Source organism: Rhinolophus ferrumequinum, chromosome 12 (genome assembly GCF_004115265.2).
Source record: "Rhinolophus ferrumequinum isolate MPI-CBG mRhiFer1 chromosome 12, mRhiFer1_v1.p, whole genome shotgun sequence".
Taxonomy (NCBI): Eukaryota; Metazoa; Chordata; class Mammalia; order Chiroptera; family Rhinolophidae; genus Rhinolophus; species Rhinolophus ferrumequinum.
The window spans coordinates 5,872,893-5,892,858 of record NC_046295.1 but is presented as its reverse complement, the minus strand read 5'-3'; the positions used below and the strand labels follow the sequence as shown (position 1 = coordinate 5,892,858).

General features: G+C 40.5%; 1 protein-coding gene across 5 annotated transcripts; it reads right to left on the bottom strand.

Moving 5' to 3' along the window:
* Positions 1-5,474: 5,474 nt before the first annotated feature.
* LOC117032506 (zinc finger protein 169) lies at positions 5,475-19,231 on the bottom strand. 5 transcript variants are annotated; one of them, XM_033124090.1, is made up of 3 exons: positions 19,110-19,231; positions 18,511-18,606; positions 5,475-7,377 (listed from the first exon to the last, which is right to left on the bottom strand). In XM_033124090.1, exons 1-3 carry the CDS (start codon positions 19,228-19,230, stop codon positions 5,909-5,911), a joined length of 1,686 nt encoding a protein of 561 aa, XP_032979981.1. In that variant the 5' UTR covers position 19,231; the 3' UTR covers positions 5,475-5,908. The 5 variants fall into 5 exon arrangements, with proteins under 5 accessions (XP_032979981.1, XP_032979982.1, XP_032979983.1 ...); XM_033124091.1 differs by having other exon boundaries at positions 5,475-7,374; XM_033124092.1 differs by lacking the exon at positions 19,110-19,231 and adding an exon at positions 14,953-15,049 and having other exon boundaries at positions 18,511-18,578.
* Between the last annotated feature and the right edge of the window lie 735 nt (positions 19,232-19,966).

Below are 19,966 nucleotides of genomic sequence, written 5' to 3'. Positions count from 1 at the left end.
TGTTAGCTGTTTTGTTCTTGCCGCAGAGATGTTTTTCACACAGTATTTACTCACTGTCGTTCAGATTGGCTAAGTTCTACAGATCAGTCCTCAGATTCTCTGGTTCCAATTTCTGTCATATCCACTCTATCACTGAGCCTATTCAATCAGTTTTTAAATCTGTTTTTCAGTTCTATAATTTCCATTGGATTTTCTGGTTTAACTTTTCTAAGATTTTGTACTTTTTCATTGTTGTAAGAGAACTTGTAATTGCTTTAAGCATTTTACTGATGACTGCTTTACTATCCCTGTCAGATAATTCCAGTATCTTATTCATCTCAGTGTTGGTGTCAGTTGTTCATCTTTTCTCATTTAAATTGTGATTTCCTGGTTCTTGGTATGATGGTTAATCTTCTATTGTATTTTGAATATTACTTGTTAAGAGACTCTGGGTCCTATTTAATCTTTCATTTTAGCAGCAAGTCACCCTGATTTTAGGGTTAGCACACAGATCCTCTCCTACTTTTGTGGGTTCTTTGTTCCAATGACAACTTAGTTTTCAGAGCTCTTGGAAAGCTAGTCAGCTCCTTAGCTTATGTGGTGACACTATTGCGTGCACTTTTCCCTGCTGTTGTTGGGGAGTGTGTTGGGAACTTCACAAAACGGGATGCTTTGTCTCTAGGTAGGGAAATGGATGCTCTAGCCCAAAATGTAGGTAAAACTTCACAGACTGAGCCACTGATATGTCAAGATCCCCATTCCCAGTACCTCCTGGCTACCTGATATCTGTCAGTAGGGGACGGAGCAGTCCCTTCCTGGACTGCACTGTTTAGGGAGGATGTCATTTCCGGTACCACCTGGCTGCCAGGTGTCTTGCAATAAGGTGGGGAGTCTGAGTTCTGTGGGACAGGTATTTCTGTGGCAGGAACCCCGTGGCTGGTGCACCTAACTGCCTGCTGTCTCTAGGTGAGAGGACTGTCAATCCTGTGAGAAAAGAGAGAACTTCCCTTCACCACTTACTGGTAGCAGGGATCCTACTCGATTCCATCTTCTGGTGCTGCTGGACTCACCTGGTGTTATCAGCAGAACTTATGCTCCATCCAGGCAGGAATGCCCCACCTGGACTGTCTTTGCTAGTTTGGGATCCAAGAACCACCAGGCCACTATCTTTTGTGGGGCTTGAAAGAAGCACTCTCACTATGTTGCTCTTGTACTCACAAGATCCACTCTCCAGGAGAGAGAGCTTAATTCCCAACCCTTAGAGCATGGGCTGGACTTCCTGACTACTTTTAATGAATGGGGTATGCAAAGAGTAAATGGTTAAGTTTATGGTGGAGAAACCTGGCAGACATCACCTTGACCAAGTGATCAGCATTAACATCACCAGGAATAAGTCCTGTTGGCATCATGTGCCTTTGGATGAGATACAGTCAGGACATTTCACTTCTGTGGATTTCTTCCAAAATGTCCATGATTCAAATCCAGTAATCAGACATCCCAAATTGAAGAGCATTCAATACGATACCTGACCAGCTCTCTTCAAGTGTTATGGTCATGAAAGACAAAGAAAGACTGAGAAACTGTCAGATAGGAGGATACTAAAGAGATAATGACCAGAAACAATGTGGGGTACTAGAGTGGATTCTACATCAGAAAAAGGACAATAGTGGAAAGTCCGAATACACTGTGCAGTTCCTGATAGTGTTGCCCCAATGTTAATTCCTTAACTTTAATAAATGCACTATGATTATGTAAGATGCTACGATTAGGAGGAATAAGCGAAGTTACCAGTTGCTGTTGACATTGTACTATAAGCAGCAGACTTCATTTAATTATATACTATTATTGTTGTAGACTCATAAGTTTCCTCTTTTCCCAGTGGTTTATAACTCAGTGTACTCAATTAGTTTGGTGCTGAAATTTTCCCAGATTTGTCCAGTGAGTGGAAACACCTGCAAACTTGTTCCATGCTCCATCAGGTTCTTTTTTAGCACTTCCTTACTTTCTGGCATTACGGTATGTTCCAGGATCATCTCATACCTTCACTGCCCTAACTCTGCTCTGGAAGGAGCCCTTAATCCAAGAAGCCGGGGTTTGCATTAATGGAAAAATGGTGTTAGGACTAAGATCTGGATGGCAGGCATGTTCACTGCTACTGGAGTGTCCTTGCTTCTTGGTCTTTTCAGCAGACAGAGGTAGAAGATATGTACAAGTATATACACATACACACAAATATGCACGAGCACAGAAACATGTAGAGACATACATGTACAAATCTTAGCAATCTTAAATTCACACCAGTACTTCTGATCCCAGTCCATCCTCACAGGATTCTTCCTTGCTTTGTCCGATTCTGCATTTACATGGCTTTCCTTGCACAGTGAGACCCTGGCTCCCAACAACATAGACATTTGCTCAGTCCTGTAAGACATCCAAAATAGTTTCAGAATTGCTTCACCATACTGCTACAAGAAACAAACCTACGAAAGAGTTTAGGATTTGTTTGTAATTCTCACACACACATAAAAATAGACGCTGCCCAAGACTGAGGATATGTGGTCAAATACTATGTTATTTTCCCTTCTTTCTTTCTTTTAATATGATCTATTTAAAATACATTTGGTCATTTTATTTTTTATAAGTTTTGGATGTACAAAAGAATGTAACAGTTAGACATTTACACCCCTCACAAAGTGATAACCCACTCCCCCAATTTACTATCCCTCTAACATCATAAATAGCTGTTACAATTCCATCACTATTCCCTATGCTGTGCTCCACATACCTGGAATACATATATATATATATACACACACACACACACACACATATATATATACACACACACATGTATATATGTGTGTGTGTGTGTGTGTGTATATATATGCCAAAATTGTACACACATGACTTGGAGTCATCTTTTGTTATCGGTATATATTACAATTTTAAAAAGTTATTCTTGTCTTAAAGTGTGTATACATTTTTTTGACACTGTATATATATTTTACTATAGTTGACATTCAATAGTATTCACCTTCAGCTTCAGGTATACAACACCGTGGTCAGGCAAAAGGTAACACGCTATACATGCTTTTGGCACTTTGCTCTTTTCAGTTAATAACATTTCCTCCATAGTGTTTCATTAGTATCTTCTTCTCCAGCCTTTTGCTCAGTTGCATTTTACTCAGTTGCATTGTGTCTATGCTCCAGTTTATACCATTGACTATGTTTAAACATTCAAGCAGTTTTCAATATTTTGCAACTATAAATAATGCTGTGAAAAATAACCCTGTGCATGTTGTGTAGAGTCATAAAATTGCAATTGACACTGCAGGATAGATTCTTAGAAGTGTGCTTGCTGTGTCAATAGGTACATGTTACAGTCTAAGTATTGCCAAGTACCCCTGTAAAAGGCTTTACCATTTTGCATTCCCACCAACAGTGTATGAAAATGCCGGTTTCTTCACAGCCCGACCAACGCAGAGCACTGTCCAGTTTTTGAAGTTTTGCCGGCTGATGAGTGAGAAATGTTATCTCAGTCAAGTTGTAATTTGCATTTCTCTTATCATGAGTGAGGCGGGGACGTCTTTTCTTTTGTTTATACCCTTTTTGCTAAACTGGCTGATCATGTCCTTTGCCCACTTTTCTATAGGCTTTCTGGTCTTTCTCTGGGATTTTTAAAAGTTCCAATGAAGTGGGAATATTAACCCTTTATCTGTAAAATATATTGATTTATATGTTATATAATTATCTTCCAGTCATTTGTCTTTTAATGTTATGGTATTTTTGCCATGCAAAGGTTTTGTTTATTTGTCTGTTTGTTTGTTTTTTGTATATTAAACTTTATTAATCTTTTATTATCTCTGGATTTTAAGCCAGCAAAGCATCTGGGCCTGGTGAAAATTATCTTGTAGTGAACATTCAGTACCCAAGGTAAGGGGACATGGCCAGTCCTGCGCTGGTATTTGTAGGCTCTGGGGATTAGAAAGCACAAATGCAATGGTAAAGGGGCAGTGTCTTGCCTGCATATGAAGGTGGGTGCTCTGTACGAGGGTGCGTTGTGGCTGAAGGGCCTGAGTGCTCAGGCTGGATCTTTGCACGTATTCACAACTCATGGCATGGGACCTCGGGCTGCAAGCTCAGGTGTTAATAGGTGCCCTTCACTTTGCTGTTGGGGGAGGCTGAGTATGTGGTTTGGGATCTCACACAGCTGTTGAAGGACTTAGGAAGGGGTGAGGATGAAGGCCATTATAATATCGTTCTCCTTGTATAGAACCAGAGTCTAGAACAAATGTAGAGTGACTCGCCCATGTCCCCCAAGAGCTTGAATAATTTGGGGTTCTTGACAGAATAAGGCACACAATCAGCTGTGCAAACTTGTAAAGAAGCAGTTACGGAAAATAAAAGAGCATAAAACATAAAGGACTGCTGCTTAGAAAGTAAGCCCTAAACCAACTATCTTATGAACACTGAAAGAAATCGACATTGTTTTTCCTCCATTCCATTTCAGGGAAGCAGAACATTTCCTAGTGATTTCGACCATCGTCACACTCATGGGGAAAGGGAAGGGAAGGCCAGAACACCCCTTTATGGGAAGAGTTGTTGGCCAGATATGAAATTTGGGTATCCAGAGGGCACAGGTGACGTGTTTAGCTAAGGAGATTACTAAGGAAGGTGTTGAAGGTGCAGCCTGGCTTCTCTTTCCTCCTCACAGTAAAATGTGAAAGTAGGATTATAAATTAAAGGAACTGTTAAAACAAAAAGGAACCAGAACTTGAAGATCTAGAAAATTCTCAGCCTATCCATATTGCAAAATATGAGACAGCATCTTCTGGAAAGAGCACCACAGTATGGCTAGACCATCATTTGATAGAGATTAGTTTGGAACCAGTCAACTATCTTAGCAGAAACACTGACAGGTTGGACTAACAGTGAGGTAGATGGGATAAAATGAAGGAATTCAACAGGAAGGAGAACAGAACTATCCGGCTGCAAACGTGTTATCCATCGAGAGGGGAGAATGACCCCAAAGGTGACACAGAGATGAGCAGGTCTGCTGGTGCCACAGTGGGCCCAGAGAGTAGGATTCTGGGGGCGAGTATGTCTCTCCCATGGCTTCAGTGGGCCCGGTACCACCCCTGCCACTCGTGGGCCCACAGGGCAGAGGATCTAATCAGAAACCATTCTTGAGCCTCCAACCCACTTTCGGCATTGGAATGGGAATTCTAGGCCTGTCTCACCACTGCATTTTGGGAGCAGATAACTTGTCTGCTTTACAGGTAACACGGCTGAAGAGAAGTTGTGCCTAAGGATGAAATGCACCTCTGGTCTCACCCACACTTGATTCAGGTGGGACTCCTGGACACACAGTTGATGCCGGAATGTGTTAGGGCTTTGGGGGCTGTTTTGTATGTGAGAATATGAATATGGGGCATCAGCAGGCTGACTCTTATGGGCTGAATTGTTCCCCCCAAATTCACATGGAAACCATGATATACAATGTGAGTTATTTAATGACAGGGTCTTTAAAAGTTCTCTAACCCAATATGGCTGATGTCCTTAAAAGAGGGAGAGATACCAGGAAAGCACCCACACAGAATAAAGGCCATGTGAGGACACAACAAGAATGCAGTCACATCTGCAAGCCGAGGAGGGAGCTTCAGTAGAAACCAAACTATTTACACATTGATCTTGGATATCTTGTCTCAAAAACTGGAGAAAAGAAGTTTGTTCTTTAAGGCACCAATGCTATGCTATTTTATTATGGCAGCCCTAGCAAATAAAACACATTGCTAGCACAGGAGGGAGACCATAAATCAGTGATCTGATGACTAAAAGAATGCAGTATATATTTTTCTCCACTGCATTTGAGCAAAGTAGAACATTTCCTAGTGACTTCTGCCATCTTCACACTCATGGGAGGTAAAGGTCAGGAGAACAGCTCTTGTGGCAGGGGGTGATGGCCGGACTTGGTCCTCCTGTGTCTGTGGAGGTGAGACTTCTGGCTGAAGCCACGGCCGCACTCCCTGCATATGTATGGCTTCTCTCCCGAATGAGTCCGCTGGTGTCTGAGGAGGGCTGACTTGAAGCCAAAGCCACGCCCACACTCACCACACACACATGGCTTCTGTGCTGAGTGTGTCTTCTGATCAGATGTGAGCAGGGCCTTCTGGCTAAGTCCTCGCTCACACACTCTGTACACATCAGCCTCCTCCCCTGAGTGTGTCCTCTGGTGTCTGGTGAGGAGTGACTTGAAGCCAAAGGTGCGTCCACATTCGGAGCACAGGTAAGGCTTCTCCCCTGTGTGCGTCCTCTGGTGTCCCATGAGGGAGACCTTCTGGCTAAAGCCACGCCCACACTCAGAGCACAGGTAAGGCTTCTCCCCTGTGTGTGTCCTCTGGTGTCTGATGAGGGTGACCTTCTGGCGAAAACCGTGCCCACACTCAGCACAAACATAAGGCTTCTCCCCTGAATGTGTGACCTGGTGACTGAGGAGCAGCGACTGCTGCCTGAAGCCACGCCCACACTCGAGGCACAAGAAGGGCCTCTCACCTGAATGTGAGCTGCGGTGCTGGAGAAGCGATGCCTTCTGGCAGAAGCCTCTCCCACACTCGGGACACACGAAGGGCTTTTCCTCCAGGTGTGTCCTCTGGTGCAGGATGAGGGCAATCTTCTGGCGAAAGCCTCGCCCACACTCCTGACACACAAAAGGTCTCTCCCCAGAGTGTATCCTCTTGTGGTTGGTGAGCGAGGACGTGTACCTGAAGTGTCGCCCGCATTCCCTGCACATGTACGGTTTCTCCCCCGAGTGTTTCCTCTGGTGTATGGTGAGGGAGGACTTCCGGCCAAAGCCCCGCCCACACTCCCTACAACTGTAAGGCTTCTCCCCTGTGTGCATCCTCTGGTGCTTGAGGAGGTCTGACCTCTGACAGAAGCCTCTGCCACATTCAGGGCACACATGATGCTTCTGGAGGCTAAAGAGGCTGACGTTTGTGCTAAGGCCTAGTCTATACTTTCCACATATCACTGCTCCAGATTCTGAGATGTTTGCTTCCGTCAACATTGTGTCTGCCTCCTCAGAGGTCAGCCCCTGGTCTATTCCTCCGCCTCTGTTGCCTACCATTCTGTCTACTGGCTGAGCTTGAAAAGGGCTGAAGAATACACTCGAACTCCCATTCTGTGGCAGCCTCCTGAAAATGGTGTCAGAGTTTCCTCTCCCTCCATCGTCTGCTTTCTCACTTGAGCAGCTTGGAACTTCTAGTGGGAAGTGGCTCCCTGCAGAAGAGCTTGGCAGGATTTGCGGGGGATGACCGCACAGCACATATTGTCTGAGGAGCTGCGGAGTGGAAAAGGCCACCGGGTAGGACAGACGGGGCTGGAATTCTTTCCTTGGTTCTGCTGGAGAGAAAGTCTCGGTCAAAATCACCACAGGTGGACAGTTAAACTTACCCAACAGTCATTCCTCAGGTGTTCATAGAAAGACTTCCTTTACAAACCTACCTTCCGTCCCACGGTGACACATGAACCTATATTCTCTTACAACAGAACACTCACAAGATGAGCCAGCTCTAATTATCAGCCCGACTTCAAAAGTTTCAAGAAAGCATCACAGGCAGCACCAGCTCTATAAATTGCTGACAATAGTTATACATCTTCCCCAATACAATTATCCCACAAGCTACCGTCATCAACAGCGATGTACACATTATCCACAAATACATGCTTTTACTGAGAGTTAAACTATATGACTTGCTACAAATTTCTTTAGTGACTTCCTACAAGAAAAGGATGGGGTCATTAAAAGGAGTCATTGTACCTAGAGGCCGCGTGGGGTAGGCAGTATAAAGGAGAAGTCAGAGGTCCGTGTGGGAGAAGAACTGGAAGGTATTGCAACTGTCCTAAACAAGTATTTCCTGGAGGATATGTGCTGGGTTCTCTATCAGAAAGTGGGGACTCAGCAGTGAAACACAGACACGGTCTAGTTCTGCAGCCCCTTAAAGGATTCTGGCTCCCCGTGTCCCCAGTCAATCCAAGACATGCTTTTCTCAGTTTTCCACATATTGTTGTAAAAGGAAAAATTTCTGCCTACAATAGCTCTTGCCTACGAGCTATCAAATCTGTATGCTTTGTTCCATTACACTGGTTCCATCCATCTGAAGCTGATGAATGAACAATAATACCATGACCCTTAAATAAACGCAGTATAACAGGCCTTTCCAGACCTACCTGATTCTTTCTTCACCAGTCAAACTGAGACGTATGTTCTGAACCATCTACAACATGGTTCAGCAAACTAGTCTGCCAGGTGTTTTGTAAATACAGGTCTACTGGACTACAGCCCCATCACTCTTCATGTAGTGTTTATAGCAGCTTTCACACAGTGGCAAAGTTGGGTAGTTGTAACAAAGAACACAGAGGCTGCAAAGCCTAAAATATTTAACCTGGCCTTTTAGGGAAAATGTTTCCTGAACTCTGATCTACAGTATTGACTCATTCCATCTGGTCAAAAATGCGAGCTTTCAATACTAACAAGAATAGCCACTGTGAAACCTCTTAACACTTAAAACCCCCTACACTGCTTTCTCAGCAAACTACTCAATAAACTCAAATCTCTCTCTCTCTCTCTCTCTCTCTCTCTCTCTCTAACTCGATCGATTACCTCCTGTGCAGTGGCTTTGGTAATCACAAGTGCTGAGCCCACTGGACATCCAGATGTGAAAGTGAACATCCTTTCGGTCTTCTCATACAGTTCTGGCCAGCAGAGGTCCCACCATGGTTGGTCTCTCATTAGCAAATGTACTCTAGTGCAGCTCACTGAACTGTCAGTGAGTTTATTTTGTTAAGTTAGGCTGTTCACATTTTCACAACTTGGGGAAGGTGTGTACATTTCTGCCCACCAGTTTCCAATAAATAGTTTGTTGTAATTTCAAAGTTCTAACAGCTGAGCTTTCAGTATTACACGACTGTTAGTTGTCTGTGATTTGACAGGAAGAGAAAAGCAGCCACTGCCTTCACCTTGGCTTGCTGTACACTGCTGGGTTAAAGCCTAGGGCTTTCTGGTGAACCTCACAGCGTCACAGAAACACCTTTCAGTAGTAAGGGAAGCACTTTTGTGTTTGTGTGTCTTCTGTATTAAATACAGTGACTGATTTAAATACAGTTGACGTCACCCTACAGGAACCAATTCTAACCATTCTTCTAATAGAAAATCCATACTGGAGAATGCTAGTCACTTCATATTTATGTATCCTCTAATAAAATGGAAGTTTTCTCTCCAGCTATCCTGCTTTCTTTCTGAGTCCTCACCCAATGACAGTTAATGTCCATATTTCTACCAACAGTCTCTTCTTGTCAAGCTAGGCTTACACCTCAAAACGCTTCTAGCCTTTACTTATTACCTAATTCCAAAGCCACTTCCACAATTTTACATATTCATTAAAGCAGCGCCCCACTTCTCAATACCAAAATCAGTATTCAGGTTATCCAGAGTAGCAGAACTCTGCATAGGATGTGTTCACACACACACACACACACACACACACACACACACACACACGATGTATTATAAGGGTATAAGGATTTGGTTCGTGTGATTATGGAGGCTTCAAAGAATCAAGATCTGTCATCAGCAAGATGAAGACCTAGGAGAGAGCCAATGGTATGGTTCTAATCTAAAGGCTAGCAGGCTTGACACCCATGAAGAACTGATGTTTCAGTTCCAGTGTGAAAACAGGAAAAACCAAACAACCCCACCCCTGCTCCCCCACTACCATCACTATGCCCCAGCTTGAAGGCACTCAGGCCAGAGGAATTCCCTCTTATTTGGGAGAGGGTCAGCCTTTTGTTCTATTCAGGCCTCCAGCTGATTGGATGAGGGCCACACATATAAGGGAGGGTATCTGCTTTATTCAGTCTACCCATTTATATATTAAAGGCATCCAAAAACACCCTCACAGAAACACCAGAATAATGTTCGACTAAATGTCTGGGCAACCTGCGGCCATCTAAGCCGATACATAAAATTAACTATCATATATGCTAACATTTCTTTTATATTGTCCTAAAATCATGGAGATGGCATACTGTGAGATTTGTCCAATTTCCAAGTGTTCATTCTGGTGAACACTGAAAACGTCCACCTTTTACATTTCTTGACCAAGTCTTGAAGTTGTTTAAATCGTCTAAAAGCAATAAATGCACAGCATTCCTCTTGTGAGCCAGAGTCTTAGGCCATTCACTTACCCCACAGCTGTACTTCTATACGCATCCCCACGGCTGCAGAAGGAACGAGTTCCTTAAGGAGCTAATAGGCATTGATTTTTTTTTCTCTCTTTCTATTGGAAAGTTTTGAGACCAAAGTTTTGTCCAATTACTGACATACTTATTGGTCTCAAAAATCAACAGACACAAGAGCAGTTATAGATTTTAAAAGAGTTTCTAAACTGATTAATTTCCTTCTACATCCTGGAAATGTCTGATTCACTGAAAAACACTACCTTGGTAAAATTTTATTTTTATTTCTCCTTTTATTCAGGAATTTCTGGATGTTTAAAACCATGTTCAAGTTTAGGGTTTGCCAAAGTGGACACTATAATTCTAAATCACTTTTATTTAAAATTTGCCACATTACTAGCTAGGCACAAAAATTATGATGGATGAACATTCTTTTTAGAATTGCTTCCTGTGAGGGTGACATTAACTGTATTTAAATCAGGTACCGTATTCAATACGGAAGACACGCAAAAGTGCTTCTTTTCCTACTGAAAGTTACTCCTGTGATGTGTTGTTGAGCCTTGTATACACGTATGTGGAATAAACCTCACTTGGGCATGGTGTATAATTCTTTTTAAATAAGGTTGGATTCAATTTGATTTTTATTCCATGTGCAGGTTCATTAATCTACCACCAATTTAATTACTTTAAGAAATGTAGCATTACTCAGATTTTGTTCCATCCTGCGTCAGTAATATTTTTCAATGAATTCATCCGTTTCATGTCAGTTATTAAACTTATTAGTATAAACTTGTACATAATATCCCTTTAGTGTCCATTTGAAGTATGAAAGATACATAGTGATGACTTCTTTTCATTCCTGAATTGATTATTCATATCTTCTTCCTTTTTTCCTTGGTTAGTCTACCTAGTGATACATAATTTTGTTGATCTTTCAGGGATCAACATATGGCTTGCAAATTTTTCTGTTGTTAATCTGTGTTATATTTCATTGATGTCTGCACTTACCATCATTATCCCTTCCTTTTACTCACTTTGCATTTACTTTGCTCATCTTTTTCTAGCTTCTTAAAGGTAAAAGCTTAAGTCACTGGTTCTCTTTTCAAATATAATGACTTAAGGCTATACGTTTCGCTCTAAGCACTGCTTTAGCTGCATCTCACTAACTTTTATTTTGCTGAGACAAATTTAAAAGATCTAGGTAGTGAGTTGTAAGACTTGATATTGGTAAGATTTAATTTCTCCCCCAAGGTATCTATAGATACACTAAAATCTCAATAATAAACACTACCCAGGTATCCTTCCTTCCTTCCCTTCTTTTCTCCCTCAATCCCTCCCTGTCTCTCTCTCTCAACCTGATTCTACAATTTAAGTGGAAATGCAGAGGACCTCAACTATCCAAAGCAATCTTCAGAAGCAAAAAGGGAGAGGACTTACACTACCTGATTTCAAGACTTTCCATGACCCTACAGTAATACAGATAGTGTGGTTTGGTTTAAGGTTAGACATATTATTAATCAAACGAACAGAATAGAGAGTGTAAAATAGACACACACTTGGCTAGTCACTGGATTGTCAACAAAGCAATCCAATTAGGGAAAGGTAAGACTCTTCAACAAATGGTGCTAGAGCCACTGGATAGCCCTATGAAAAAGGAAAATAAACCTTGATCCCTGCCTCACAACATACACAAAAGTTAATTCAAGATGGATCGTAGACCTAAATGTAAAGCTTAAAACTATACAACATTTGGAAAAAATACAGATTATCATCATGACAATAAAAAATTTAAAAGAAAGCAAAAAACCAGACTTTCTCACAACTAAACATCTACTCATCAAAATTTATTGTTAATTAAATGAACAGAAAAGTTTCAGACGGAGAGAGAATATTTTCAAAATGTACATATGACGAAGAATAAAGAACTCACAGAACTCAACAAAAAATAATACAATAAAAAATGGGAAAATATTTGAATGGATACTTCACAAAGCACATATATGATATATGTGAACGATCAAACATCATGTAGAAAGTGCTCGATGTTGAGAATCATCAGGTAAACGGAAATTAAAACCCCCATGAGATACCATTACACATCGATCACCCGAGAAAATGAAAACTGTCAGGAAGAATGTAAAGCAATAGGAATTCTCGTATGTTGTTCATGAAATGGAAAATGGTACAAACACTTTGGAAAAGGTCTAGTCATTTCTTACTAAACTATCATACAGTTACCTTATGACCCAGTGTACTGGGTTGAATAGTATCCTACCCAAACTCATGTCTACCTGGAACATATGAATGTGGCCTTATTTTGAAACAGAGTCCTTGCAGATATAATCAAGATGACGTCATACTGGATTAGGGTGAGCCTTAATACTACCGGTATCGTTACCAGAAGAGGGAGATTTATATACAGAGACACATAGAACGAAGAAGGCTATGTGACCATAGAGGCAGACATTGGAGTGATGCAGCTCCAAGCCAAAGAATGCCAAAGATTGCCAGCAACCAACAGAGGCTAGGAGAGAGGCAAGGGGCAGATTCTCTCTCCAAACCCCCAGAAGGAAACAACCCCGCCAACAGGTTGACTTGAACTTCTGGTTTCTGAACTGTGAGAATAAATTTCTGTTGTTTTAAGCTTCTCAGTTTGTGGTAATTTCTTACAGCAACCCTAGGTAACTAATACATCTCATATATACCCTATGTATTTATTCAAAGAACATCAAAACAAAGGTTTACTAAACAAAGAAACAAAAAACTAGCATAAGAATGTTAATAGAAGCTTTTTCAAAATCACTAAAAGCTGGAAGCCATCAAGGTATCTACCAAGGAGAATGGATAAACAATCATATATATATTCATATGATGTGATGGATACTACTGAGCATTAAAAAGGAACAGACTATTTATATGTATGCAACAACATGGATGAAGATTAAACCTTTACAGTGAGTGTAAGAAGCCTTACACAAAAGGATATAAATATTATTCATTTGCAAACAAAACTAATTTAGTGTGAAATAAACTCAAATCAGTGGTACCTGTGAAGGATAGGGGCGGGATTTACTGAGATGGGGCACAAGGAAATTTTCTGATAGGATGACAGTAATAATCTGTATTTTGATAGAGTTTAGTTTGAGGAGGCTCATGCATTGTTTGAACTCGCAGACTATACACTTAAGATTTCCTACTTCCTGTAAGTAAATTCCACCTAAAAAGAAAACGATAACGCTAGGTAAGTACATGCATGCTACCGATTACTCCTGAGGCCAACCGCATTTCATGGGGCCCACCCAGCTGAGATGAACTGCCAGGAAATGGGCCCTCTTAAACTTCAGTGTCTGGAGATGCTTAGGTGGACAACCTGGACCTGAGTCTGTGGGTCCCTGGCTGCCAATCACCCACATGAGCCAACGTAGAAGGAGACTATCCCTTTCCTCTGACCACTTGTTACCAGATCATCTTTGCCTGGAATATTCAGTGGTCAGGTCAGACTTAACACACACTCATACCTGTCCACCACCCTGAGGGATAGAGATCATCTGAGGAGAATGAGCAGATGCTAAGGACATGCCATGAAGACCTCACTAAACGACAGCGATAGACACCCATGAACAGGGCCTTTACCTATTCATGGAGAGAACACCAGTCTCTTTTCCAAGAAGAGTAAAGCCTTGATACACTGCACTTACTCAGATATGCTCAAGCTACCTAGCTCTCCCCAAGAAGAAATGCACTAAACTCCTCACTCTTACCAACCAAAGAGATATTGCTAGAAATCTGTCAGAATGGCCAAAATGAAAAACACTACTAACACCAAATGCTGGCAAGAATGTACAAAATCTGGGTCTCTCAAACATTGCCAGTGGGAATATAAAATGGCATAGCTATTCTAGAAATGGGCATGACACTTTTTTACAAAACTAAACATGTATTTATCAAATGACCCAGCAACTGCACCCTAGAGGCATTTATCCCAGGAATGAAAACCTTATGTTCACATAAAAACCTGTATACAAGTGTTCACAGCAGCTTTATTTATAATAGCCAGAAACCTGTAGAAACACCCATATGTCCTTCAGTGGGTGAACAGTTTAACAAAATGGTATATTCATACCATGAAATACTACTCAATAAAAGGAATGAAATGATGATATGTGCAACAATTTGGATCAACCTAGAGAGTTATGCTGAAAGAAAAAAGTGAATCCCAAGAGATAACATACAATATGATTTCTTTTACATAACATTCTTGAAATGACAAAATTATAGAGACTAGATTATAGAGAATAGATTAATGGTTGCCAGAGGAAGAGAGGGGAGGGGAGAGCTGGCTGTGGCTATAAAAGGGTGGTGGCACAAGGAATCCTAGTGATGAAACTATTCTGTATCTTTCAATATAGTATCTTTCAATATCTTTTCAATATATCTGAATGTGCATGGGATAAAATTTCATAGAACTGAAGAAACACACACACATGAAAGAGTGAAGGTAAAACTGGTGAACTCTGAATAAAGTCAGTGCATTGTATTAACAGAGACACAAGCCTGGTTTAAGAAGAAAAAACATCAATGTAATTCACCAAATTGAAAAACTAAAAAAGAAAAACATACATGATCATTTGAAAAGATGCCGCAAACACATTTGACAAAATCTAACATCCATTCCCAATTAAAACTCTCATCAAGGAATAGAAGTTTGTCAAGCTGATAAAGGGCAGCTATGAAATTTACACTTACTTAGGAGGAAAGCATTCCTCATAAGATCAGGAACAAGGAAAGGATGTCCGTGCTCACCATTTAAATCCATCATTGCACTGGATGTTCTCGCCTGTGCAATGAGGCAAGAAAAAGAAATCAAAGACATACAGAATGGAAAGAAAGAAGCAAACTATACTTATTCACAAATAACATGATCACCTATGTAGAAAATCTTATAGAATCTACAAAAAAAAGCTACTAGGACTAAGAAGTTTTGCAAGTTTACCGGATATAAGATCATTATACATAAATTGTATTTCTATGTACTATCAACAAACAATTGAAATTTGAAATTTCAAAACACCTTAATTAGCATCAAAAATATGAAATAGAGAGGGATTGATCTGACAAAAGATGCTCAAGGCCTGTGTACTGAAGACTAAAAAACAATGCTGAGAAAAATTAAAAAGTACCATAAAAGTGGAGAGATATATACTATGTTCATGTACTGGATGACATGTATTATTTACGTATATTGATGTAGATTCAACTCAATCCCAATCAGAATCCCAGCAGTCTTTTTTTGTGTTTGTGAAAATTACCAAGCTAATTGTAAAATCCAAATGGAAATGCAGGGAATCTAGAATAACTAAAACAACTTGGAAAAAAGAAAAACTGTTGGAGAATTTATACCGAGTGCCAGACTATTATAAATCTAAAATAACCAAGGCTATGTAGTACTGGCATCAAGATGTAAAAAGAGAGAGGAGTAGAAAAATACAGAGTCCAGATATAGACCATACACATAAGGTCAACTGATTTACCACAAACATACGACGCAATTGAGCAAAGAAAGGGTTGGCTTTTCAATAAATGGTGCTGAAAAAAAATGGATGTGTATATGCATCAACAACAACAACAACAAAATGTAATTAAATCCAGAACTGGTACCAAGTTTAAAAATTTACTCAAAATAGGTTATAGACCTAAATGTAAAATAAATTTATAAAACTTTAAAAATATATATTAAAATCTTTTTGACCTTATTTTAAGTAAAGATTGTTTAAATAGACCAGCAAAATTGAGACTGAGAGAAAAAAATTGAAATTTAGATTGCACCAAAATTAAGAATTGCTTAAGAGAATGAAAAGCAAACCACAGAGAAAATACTTGTAAATCTTATTTCTGGTAATGGATGTCTATACAAAACATATGAAGAAATTTCAACACTTAATAAAAAAAAAGAAACCAACTTTTTAAATGGGCAAAAGATTTGAGAAGTCATTTCTCCAAAGAAGATATACAGATGGCAAACAAGCATGTGAAAAGATTCTCAACATCAACAGTCATTAGGAAAATGTCAAGTAAAACGACAGAAGATGCCACGACACAGCTATGAGAATGTCTAAAATTAAAATAATAACACCAAGTTTGGACAAAGATGTGGAGCATCTGGAACTCTCTTACACTGCTGGTGGGAATGTGAAATGGTACAGCCACTTCAGAAAACTGTTTGTGAGGTCAGTAAAAAGTTAAAGATACATGTATCATACAACCCAGCCATTCCAGTCCCAAGTATTTATCCAAAAGAAAGGAAAGCTTAGTCCACACAAAGGCTTCTCATGAATGTTCGTTCACACAGGCTTTATTTGTATGTGTCAGAACTGGAGACCCCCCAAAGTCTTTCAATAGGCAAATGGCTAAATAAATTGTGATATCTATATAGTGAAATACTACTCAGCAATAAAAAGAAATGAACTACTGATATACAGAACACCATGGATGGAACTCAAAGTAATTGTGTGAGGTGAAAGAATGCAGTATTATTCTGTATGATTTAATTTACATGAATTCTGGAAAGTGCGAACAAATCTATAATGACAGAAAACAGATCAGTGGTTGCCAGGGTATGGGGAGAAGGAGGAGGGGTGGAAGACAGGGATTACAGTGAGGCACAAGGAAACTTTGGGGTGATAGGGATGCTCAGTATTTTTGGATCGAGGCAACGGTTTCATGGCTGTATACATGTCAAAACATACCAAATTTTACACTTTAAATATATGTAGTTTATTATACTTTGATAATATACCTTATAATTATCCCTTAACTATTATACCATAATAATACCTTATAGCATAATAACACATTTTCCCATTCCATAATTAATGCTTATATTTTTAAGGCTAATACCATGAATTTGCTGTAAAGTACAAGTCTAGATAATATGGTTGTACTTAGAAGCAAAATAAAACAAAAATAAAATTCCAGGAATGTTGAAAATAAAACAATGAAAACACATAAACCACAGAAAAATTTATCCTTATCTGCCAACATTCACATAAAATTAATTCCAGTTGGATCAAAGACCTATAACGTTCCCAAAATTTATATGGAATGTCTACAATTCAATAAGAGAAAAACAGCCCAAATGACAAGGAGGGAAACACCTTGAACAATTAAATCACAGAAGAGGAGACACCAATGGCTAATCAATATAGGAAAAGAGGCTCGTGCTCACTAGAAAGCAAACACCCTGAGATTTCACCACAGACCGAACAGACAGTTGAAAAACGAGGTCTGACAGTATCTAGTGTTGGTGAAGATGTGGAACAAGAGCTCTAGTCACTGCTACTGGGAGAGTAAAGTGGCGTAACAGCTTCAGAACACAATGTGTCACAACCTGATCAGGCCGAGACCACGCATGCCTACGAACCAGCTACTGCACTCCTACGCAGGCATCTGGAGAAGCTCTCGCATGTGTTTCCAAAGGAATAAAAGAATATACAGCAACATTATTAAACAGCCAAAAACGAAATAACTTAAGTGTCCAGAAGAAGAGAACTGATAATTCAACTGCATTAAAATAGAAATATTCACATAATGTAACACTTTTAAAAAGTATAAACTAAACCTGCACATTGTTCAAGAAGGATGTGTGCATTACAATACTACGTGCAGAGAAGTTTACAACTATGCAAAACAACACTCTATGTGGTTGAAGGACTATCAAATGGATAAAAAGCATAAAGGCAGTCATGGGAATGCTAATGCAGAAACTGGATTCTCAGGGGCGGGGTGGAGGAGCAGAATACAACCAGGGTAGGTCCAGGGCTGTCGCCTGGTCTTACAACTTTCTATTTTTGACTCTGCCAGGAAGGTACACTGGCACTCATTGCGTAATTCTTCATACCCTGTTGTAATCTTAAATAATACATCATAAAATAAAAGAAACAAAGTTATGGAATTATGGGGTGGAACTGATGCACAAAAAGTTACCAGGTTAAGAACAGAAACTGGACAGTAACTAGCAGGGACAGGTGATTTAGACTCAGAGGGCAACTACCATGTTGAAGATCAGGCCCACTAAGAAAAGCACAATAGGGAGATCCTAGGCCAAATGAGCAGAGTGAGGCTCCCTGGGGTACGAGGGCGGGGTGCCAGGGCAGCCCTCTCTGGGGTAAGCAGGATGGCATGGAAGGGAGGCCTGGAGAAGAGCTGCCCTCGGGACCTCACAGATGCTTTTCAGAACTTCCTCACCTGCCGAGTGCTTCATTGGCCTGTCTCCTTGTCTGCCTGGTGCTTTCCACTCACCTACACAAAGGTCCAGAAGACATTCGCTCTCCTCTCTCCAGGGCTCGTCCCCTTGCTCCAGTTGTGTGATGGGTTTGGGTTTGGAAAAGGCAATTCCTACTCACAGGGAAAGAAACCAAGGTGACCTTGGGTTAGTGGCTTAAAAGGCTATCACAGAACTCAGAGTCAGCTGGGGAATGCAATAACCGAAAGGGAATAGTAGGGAAGCACAGAGGTGGGGCAAAGGCTCTCTGAATGCTGAGAAAGGATAACTAAGGGGAGGGGGAGTCCTGGAACTAAAGGCAGTACACTGATTCTTCCCTGTGCTTGAGGAGTGAATACAAATATTCCATCATTGGGAACATGATCACTTGGGAGGAGGGGCCAGGCCTTGGAAGAGTGCTGGAAATACAGTCATTTCATGGAATGAAATGCAGTCAAATCACACACACACACACACACACACAAGTTCACTATTTTCAACTCTATAGAATCCAGACATTCTCTGGGGGTATAGGGAAAATGTTATTTTTCTTTCTCAGCCAAAAGCATGGTGCTTGCTACATAGATCTTAAAATGCCCACAGGCAGAGTCCAAGACCTGAGAAGGGCTGTCCTTACCCAGCGACACCAAGTGGCTGTAGTTCTCCAGCATTACATCCCGATATAGGATCCTCTGAGCAGGACTTAGTAGCTTCCACTCTTTCCAGGTGAAGGCCACAGCTACATCCCGGAAGGCCATTAGTGCCTGCAACACAAACATATCCCTGTTCACCCAGGAGCCAGCCTCACCCACCAGCCAATGGAAGCCGCTATCCAGAGCCACAGCAGCAAGAATACTGGTGTGGGGCACCCAGATGAGAGCCACAGATCCTGCGTTTACCTTGACCCCTGGTGCCATGTGTTCAAGACTATTATCCCCCTTCCCACATTGCTGGTAAATCTACTTAGTTCTCTATTCTGTTCTATTGATCTCTATGTCTCTGATGTCAAAAAACATCATAGATTGCAGTAGCTACATGACAGACCTTGAATGCAGGTAAGCTGATTCCTCCCACTGTATTCTTCATTTTAAAGGTTATTTTAGCTATTCTGGGGCACATGACTTTCCATATAAATTTCAGAATAAACTTGTCTACAGGGACCAAAACGCCTTGATAAAATTTTTACGAGATTTCCATTAAACCTATATATCTGTTTGGATAAGTGACATATTTACTATGTTGACTATTCAAATCCATGAACATGATATGTCTCTCCATTTACTGAGGTATTCTTTGGTTTCTTTTATCAGCATTTTGTGGTTTTCAGCATACAAATTCTATGTTTTGTTAAGAATTTCTGTTTTTAATGATTTTAATGGTATTGTAATTTTTCTTTCAATTACAGTTAACATACAATATTAGTTTCAGGTGTACACATAGTGATTAGACATTTATACAACTTACAATGTGATCACCCCAATAAATCTAGTACCC

Coding starts and splice junctions, on each gene's coding strand:
- LOC117032506 (XM_033124090.1), bottom strand. CDS start 19,230: ATGGCCTTCCGGGATGTAGCTGTGGCCTTCACCTGGAAAGAGTGGAAG. Junction 18,607..19,109: donor CAGCCACTTGGTGTCGCTGG/GTAAGGACAGCC, acceptor CCCTGTGAGTAG/GAATTGCCTTTTCCAAACCC. Junction 7,378..18,510: donor TCTTCTGGACCTTTGTGTAG/GTGAGTGGAAAG, acceptor CTTTCTCTCCAG/CAGAACCAAGGAAAGAATTC.